Consider the following 7,214-nt stretch of genomic DNA (forward strand, 5'->3'; position numbering starts at 1 on the left):
CTTGTTCTCAATACATTTGCTCACCATCGGTAAATGAAAGAGCATGGCTGCTTCCCCTACACAGATTGACCTTGGCATCCACATGAAGCATCATTGTTTTCAAAAATGAAGGGTGCTTAATTGTTCCCTTTTTTCTGTATTCTGTAGGTCTCATAACAACAAGCTGCAGTCTACAGCTTCTTAAAGTTCAGCGTGTTAACCTAAACATAAAACAGCAAGAATCTGGTTGTCTGAACTATTTTAAATTAAGGAGCCAGATGTTTTTAGTCAGGTTATCCTGACAAGACTTGACCTAAACTTCGTTTTTATTGGTCATAACAGTCCAATTTTATTCTTGACCAATTTTGTCCAACGGACAAGGGAAAAGCGAAGTCAACGACACCATTATCTTGTCAAGATCAAATGGTTTTACTATTGTGGCAGAAGCGGGAAAACTTTGTTTATTGAAAAAAAAAAGAAAAAGGAAAGCAAGAAAAAAAGATAATATGGGGTCAAGTGTAACTCCATGGAAATGCCACGTCTGCTCTTCAGTGAAGAAGCTGGTTTAGAGTCTCACAGAAAACTTTTGACTGTATTTATTTATTGTTGCAAAAAAAAAGACGCTTTTTTATTGCTGCCCTCATTTGTCAGCTAATTATTTTTTCTTATAAAATCCAGCCCTGGTTACATGTAATCCATTCTGTATCTTATCATGATTCCTATAGGTAAAAGTACAAGACGACCTCTAGATGTCTTTTCTTTCTATGAAAGGAGCTGCTATGTACACATGTGCACACACACACAACTGGGAATCAACAATGAGTTTATTGTTCATGGTAGATAAAAATTAAGCTTGCATAAAGGTTGAGCTAAGTGGTCCTGGACTACAGACTCTGTTGCCTTGAATATAACAGTACAATTTGTCATTTACTCTACACCAGGCTAAAATGAGTAAACTCTATTTGAAGGTATCTTGTTTGTAAACATTTGTCAGATTCTAATTTTTTTCTTTTTGTATTAAAATTCAACTATGGATGTATATGAAACAAAATAAATGGAGATCATTTTTCTCCCACAGATGGTGTCTTTGAATGTGCGCTAATGATTATCTGTAAGCCTTTAAGGGGAAAGGGTGGGCTGCAAGGTAAATAAAAGGCAGAACCATCCAATCGTACCTGGGTTTGTCCAGGATAGTAATAGCCCTTCCTTTTATAGTTCCCAGCCCATTGTCATCACATCAGAGAAAAATCTTCAGGGGTGTGCTAGTCCTGTTGCATCAGTTGATTGTACTAATAAAAAAGGTAATGTGACAAACACACATTGCCTTCATCTGCAAATTATCAGTCACAGACAGCTACTTAGTTGATGAAGGGCATTTTTTTAGATGGCATCCTCTGTTTTTGTTTTTGTTTTTTTTTTTTTTGGTTGGTTGGTTGAGTTGTTTGGATTTTTTCTTTCTTTCCACATAAGAAAAAGTAGGGTAAGCAGTAGGGTGGGGAATGGAAGCCGTGGAGGAGGCACATTTGCATGTTTCTCCTTCCTGTGTTCTAACTGTACAGCTGTACCACGGCATTGGAATAACAGCTTCTAGACGACCTGCCATGGTTGGCTTATGCAGCTTTGCAAACATTTTACTAGATTTTGCACTAACTCATATTAGCTTTGTCCCACCACATTCTGGAATTAATGTTTTTAAAAAGTTTCCTGTTTAATATCACCCTGCTATGCAAAATCTTTCCCAGACCTTTGTTTCTTGAAAGAAAGAGGTTGCTACAGTTCCCAGTTCTTTCTTATTCCAGGCTCAGGTGTACAGGTTATTCTGGGTTAATTTTGTCTAATGAAGCCCATTGCTTTTTGTACATAAAAATGTCACTTAAACCTATGCTTACAAACTAAAGAGACTAATGCTCAATATGAAACATGGAAATCGTTTTTGTTAAAATATTAACATGGAAGTAATCAAATATAGGTTATTTTGTCCTCTTACTTTTGAAAAATGTTACATATTGTATGCACTATGCTGATGCAAGAATCCTACATTTTAATGAATTAAAAAATTATTCTGCATCTCATCACATCACAGTATTTCTGTACTATTTATTCATATAGAGAGAGATATAGATATATATGGGCTTAACCATTTAAAACTTGTTGCGGCAAGAACTTTCCTACCTGTAGGCAATAGATTGCTATGTTTTTAACAGATTGTGGTAAATTCTAAACAGCAATTCTTTTTGTACGTAATAGGACATTTCATCCTAGAAAAATAAAGTAATGTTTTTGACATTGGATTTGGTGCAGTTTCTAATGAAACAGTGGTTGGTTGGTTGGTTGGTTGATATATTTTCTGTAGCTGTTGGCATTGCCAAATTGTGCAAAAAAGGCAAATTTTATGGGAATCCTCTGACCAGGGAGACGTTAATTTCATATGTGTATTTAATATTATAAAGCCTTTTGCAATTTCTGTCACCATATAAATACATAGACATTTTATGGTTTTTATCAACTACAGAGTTTAGTCTTCCAAAGGTAATTTTTGAAAAGCATACATTCTTATAACACATGAGGAGTTTCAAAAGCTTTTTTATGAGTATTGACAAGCTTCTGCTATTTGGAATTACAGCTATTTTTTTTTTCTCAATCCAAGTAGTAAAATGCTCATTTGTGGTAGTTAGGATTTTTCTACCCAGTCTTTGAACTTGTAAATATATTTATTTTACATCAGTAGATTTCCTTGGCTAAAGGTATTTTCAATGCTTGTTATGTTTTATCTGCCAAACTCACAGTCCTTGAAACTAGTTCAGGAAATGTATTTTCATAATATTGGTAACGCTTTTTTTGCTCCTACCCAAATTCTGCAGGATTTGATTTTAGTTAATGTCCTGCAATAGGTAGGTTTTTAAAGTTGTGAACTTTTAGAGATATTTTCTAAAGTGAAACAGTTACCATTTTATATGTCAAGTGGCCTGGAGTGTTTTTTAGAGACACTGACAGTTGCTGTGGTTTGTAATCTACCTTCCCAGAATCTGCAAATAAAAGTTCTTTCCCTGTCCCTGTTCATTTCTATTAGGCAGACTCCCTGTATCTTTGTGTGTTTCTGATATTATTAAAGAGCCAACCTGGTGACCTTTCAAGTATGCACTCTTACAGACTGAGCTACACAGCACTGTGGTTACTGCAGAACTCACTCTTGTGATTGAGGCTGTCCCTGTAAGCCTCAGATTTGGAGCCCTTAAAGTGAGAATGGTATCTCATGGGCAAAGTAATATCTTACACATACTTACAGCCAGCTGAGAAGTCTTTTTAATAATTTTTGTAATCCTCACCCAAGGATATGTTTTGATTTTAGAGAGAGAGGGAGGAAGAGAGAAACATCAATTGGTTACCTCCCATATGCACCCAAGGGGGATTTGAACCCACAACCTAGATATGTGCCCTGAGAATCGAACCCGCAACTTTTTGGTGTAGGAGTGACACTCCAACCAACAGCCACCTAGCCAGGGCTGTAATAATTTGAAATATTCTGAGATCCTTCTATTTACTTAGAATAAAATACCAAAAACGGCTTTTAAATCACATCCCAGTTGATCCAGTTGGGACCAAATTCAGCTGAAGAAATAGGCTGTTTCTTAAATTATAAAGTCCTGTTCCTGAAATTGAATTGGTGTATTAAGGGTCAGTTTTTAGGTAAACGAAGGTAAAAAGCTAGTACCAAAAAAAAGTGTATCTGTTACCAAAAGAAAAACAAGTCTTTTTTTCTCCTTCAACTCACTGTCTCCTGTGCCCATCCCCATGCCCACCACTGCTCTAACTCATTTGAGCCTCATTACTGTCATTGCAAACCTTAAGTGATGGTCTTAAATGATGGCCTTAATTTTAAGAGGAAGTTCCTAAGAATCTGGCCTGCTTGTGTTTGCCGCGGTGTACATGCTAACTGTATGGCCTTCTAGCATCACGCAGGTCACAGTGCTGGGACATTTTGTGTTTCCAAAACTCAAAGTAGTACTATCAGCTCAGGCTAAGCAAACCCTAACCTTCAGGCTCTCTAAAAGTGATATTTTTTTTCTCTTTTAAACCAGATCATAATTATAACTTTATGCTCTAACATCTGACCATCCAACCAATCATTTCCCTATCTGGCCATTGTTTTTCCCCACTTAGCCTTGACATTTAAAAATTCGGCTTTGGTTTTTGCGACTGCTGCTACTTACGTCTGGGTTCATTTTTATCCTAAAACTAACCCAGAAGCTCCTCGGTCACTGCATACTCTACTGCTAATAGGTCATGTCAGAACGCAGTTGATTCTCAAGCCTTTCTAGTATGATTTTTTAAAAATATTTTATTGATTTTTTACAGAGAGGAAGGGAGAGGGATAGTTAGAAACATCGATGAGAGAGAAACCTCGATCAGCTGCCTCCTGCACAGCTGCCTCCTGCACACCTCCCACTAGGGATGTGCCCACAACCTAGGTACATGCCCTTGACCGGAATCGAACCTGGGACCTTTCAGTCTGCAGGCCAACGCTCTATCCACTGAGCCAAACCAGTTAGGGCTCTAGCATGATTTTTAAGATGGGCAAGACTCACTTTTGGAAAAATTCTCTAAATTTTTTTTTTTCAGTAATGCTTTAACCACAGAATAACGGAACCTCTCAGCCTTTATTTTACCTCTCTGCCCATGCTTGGGACAAATACGGTAGCCGTATCTCCCATCACACTCAGATGTTATGTCTCAGGCTATTGCTACTTGCTCCCCTCAAGTGTCTCTAAGTGTCCTGTCCTGGTGTCCTGCAGTGCCCTCTCGCCACTGAGCCTGTGTACCACTACAGCCAGATGCTTCTTGAACTCACTGAGTGCATGTCCTTTCACACCAATTAGGCTGTCTTCTCTCTAGTGCAGTTCCTTTTTATCTTTCTTTAGGCAGTAATCTTACCCATGGGTTACCAGTGTCTAGTCATGTTTCAAATGAACTGAAATACAGCATTTCAAATGAACAGAAGTACAGCTTGGTCTTCTGGGGGGAAAAACTGTTAATATTTTTGTGGATAACGGTTAAACTTTTTTTAACCCAACTGGAAAACGTTTAAAATTCACGTGCTTGCGAGCTGTCATTGAATATTTGTTCCAGGGTTTGTGGAGTAAGTTTGAGAGATGCTTCCTCCCAAATTTTTGGGGCTCAGTGAGGTGGAAAAAAAAAAGGTGCATCCAAAGATCTAATTTCAAGGCAAGGTTTACTGCTTGACAAACACAAACATGATACTTGGTCTTAATAGAAAAATGACATCAGATACACCCTGAATATGTTTAGCATTGGGATAGCTGACAGTTCCGCACAAAAGATAGGTTTTTAGGAGCAGGGAGGCATGAAAATAAACTATCTTACACTTTGGTAAATCAGAAACACTTGTTTGAGTAATATTTTGCTTGAATTAAGCCCTTTAATATTCTTTAAGTGTAAAACTTCATAACGTGTCTTGGGCTCTGACCCCGCTGTTTGATCTATATGACATCATACATGTCTTTGACTAGTGCACTTACTGTTATGTACAGAACTTAAAATGTGATGCTGTCGGTATAACATTTGGTTTGATACGTGATACAAACTATTCAAAGTTGTATATAAAATCAAGGAAATGTTTTTTGTGAACTATTTCTACTGAGAATGTATTTAAATTAAAATAATTAAAAATAAACAGCATGAAGCAGTGATCTGTTAATGGGACAGGTCAGTAGCTATGTGCATCACTAGCACTAAGAATAACTTTGCCACCGAGCTCAGAAGCATACATTTAGGAAGCATCTTGTAAATAAGGTGACAACTTCACGATTAGAGTTGGAACTATGCAACTAGTTCATATAAAGGAGCCATGTGCCCTATTATAAAGGAAGGTCCCATTCCATGAAGATAGACCTTTCCTGTGTTGATCAATTCCAAGTCTCTTATGATCCAGAAATGCTGGGATGGTAAATTCAAGTGCATTGGGTGTGAACTGCACCTTGAACCTGCACATCCCTTTTTCGGTTAAACCTTTTCACGTAGCTGCTGCTGCTCCGGAGCAGTCCATCTCCTGGTCGGAGGCGCCCTCTTAGGACCTGGAGCAGAGCTGTAGGGAGCTGCCGTCTCTTATGGTAGATGTGGCCCATCACAATATACCTGCTGCCTGGGGGGGAAAAAAGGTATAAATTCATAGTGTCTTTTAAATGTCATGAAACAATAAGAAAATGTAAGATCTTTAAGAAACGACTAAGCTTGAATCTATTATCTTGCTCTATTATTTTGAACCTCAGACAACTGGTAGGAACAGTGTAATAATGACCTTCAGAAGATAACCAGATAATGCACCTGTAAACACTCAACATTAGAGAACGAGGGTCCTGATCACAATGTACCAACAGGATTTTGCCAGAGCACATCTCTAGAGAGACGGGAGAGGGTATCGGCGTCCCAACCCTCAAGGATTTTTCTAAAAGCCGTTTAAACAGAGCCCCTTATGGACCCCTTCTGGCCACGGTGTTTCCAATCATGCACTCAATTGGTCAACGAATATTTACTGAGTGCCTGCTTTGTGCCAATCCGTGCTGTTCCCACCTTTAAGCGGAGGGCGGAGGGTTGTTGGAGCTTAACAGTGGCCAAAACAATACCTGTCGTCCAAATTCTATTCGTCTTGGAACACCCCTCCCCCCCAAAGGTGCTGGGGCGACCGAGCTGTGGCACCCACGTTACAAATGGTGATGTAAATAAAGGACATAAAAAGTGGTCAGATGAGCTTCAATACCAGGCTTCAACTCTGGACATGTCTTATTGCAGCTGGAGGAGTCTAGGGCTAAGAGGTGGACTCGGAAGAAAAAGCCGTCAGGAGTGAGGTACAGGCGGTTCATCTTGTACAGCCCGTCCCGGTCCACCAGCAGAGTCACCAGCTGGATCCCTGGGCCGACCACGTCCACATCATGCACGATTCCGTTCACTGCTGCTTCAAAAAACAAAGAGTTTGGACACATGCATAACGCTCGCTTCCCCTTTCTTTCCCCAGTCAGTGCGTTTATAACAAAGCAAGACAAAGTGCACACGGGTCTGGGGCCTGCAGGACCGAGTCGGTGGGTTTCTCTAGGGCTCTGTGGGGTGTCCGCGCGCATCGCCGAGCGCTCTCGGCTCGGAAGGGCTCGCCGGGCGGCCGGGGCAGCGCAGCCCGGGCCCGGGAGGAGCTGCGGGGCGGGGCTCACCGAACTCGCTGGCGC

At 39.9% G+C, this 7,214-nt stretch overlaps 3 protein-coding genes across 5 annotated transcripts in view; 2 read left to right on the forward strand and 1 right to left on the reverse strand.

The window, feature by feature from the left end:
• BPTF (bromodomain PHD finger transcription factor) overlaps positions 1–2,270 on the forward strand; it is a 95,441-nt gene extending 93,171 nt beyond the window's left edge. Inside the window, 1 exon segment of the mRNA XM_014458775.2 lies at positions 148–2,270. Within this exon segment, the coding sequence (XP_014314261.1) occupies positions 148–184 (37 nt within the window). The 3' untranslated portion in view covers positions 185–2,270.
• Positions 2,271–5,192: 2,922 nt separating this feature from the next.
• The window catches only part of CUNH17orf58 (chromosome unknown C17orf58 homolog), a 4,944-nt gene continuing 2,922 nt past the window's right edge, over positions 5,193–7,214 (reverse strand). The window contains exons 1-3 of one of the 3 annotated variants that reach the window (XM_006092439.3): positions 7,200–7,208; positions 6,755–6,946; positions 5,193–6,139 (exon numbers count right to left, since the gene is read on the reverse strand). In XM_006092439.3, coding sequence (XP_006092501.1) covers positions 5,949–6,139; positions 6,755–6,857 — 294 coding nt within the window. In that variant the 5' untranslated portion in view covers positions 6,858–6,946; positions 7,200–7,208 and the 3' untranslated portion in view covers positions 5,193–5,948. Of the gene's footprint in view, positions 6,140–6,754; positions 7,092–7,199; positions 7,209–7,214 lie in introns of those variants that run through there. The other 2 variants (XM_023756989.1, XM_023756988.1) reach the window with 2 other exon arrangements.
• The window catches only part of LOC111826746, a 5,261-nt gene continuing 5,022 nt past the window's right edge, over positions 6,976–7,214 (forward strand). Inside the window, exon 1 of the mRNA XM_023756981.1 lies at positions 6,976–7,008. Within this exon, the coding sequence (XP_023612749.1) occupies positions 6,976–7,008 (33 nt within the window). The remainder of the gene's footprint in view (positions 7,009–7,214) is intronic.

The sequence above is a fragment of the Myotis lucifugus genome, unplaced genomic scaffold (assembly GCF_000147115.1).
Source record: "Myotis lucifugus unplaced genomic scaffold, Myoluc2.0 scaffold_100, whole genome shotgun sequence".
Taxonomy (NCBI): domain Eukaryota; kingdom Metazoa; phylum Chordata; class Mammalia; order Chiroptera; family Vespertilionidae; genus Myotis; species Myotis lucifugus.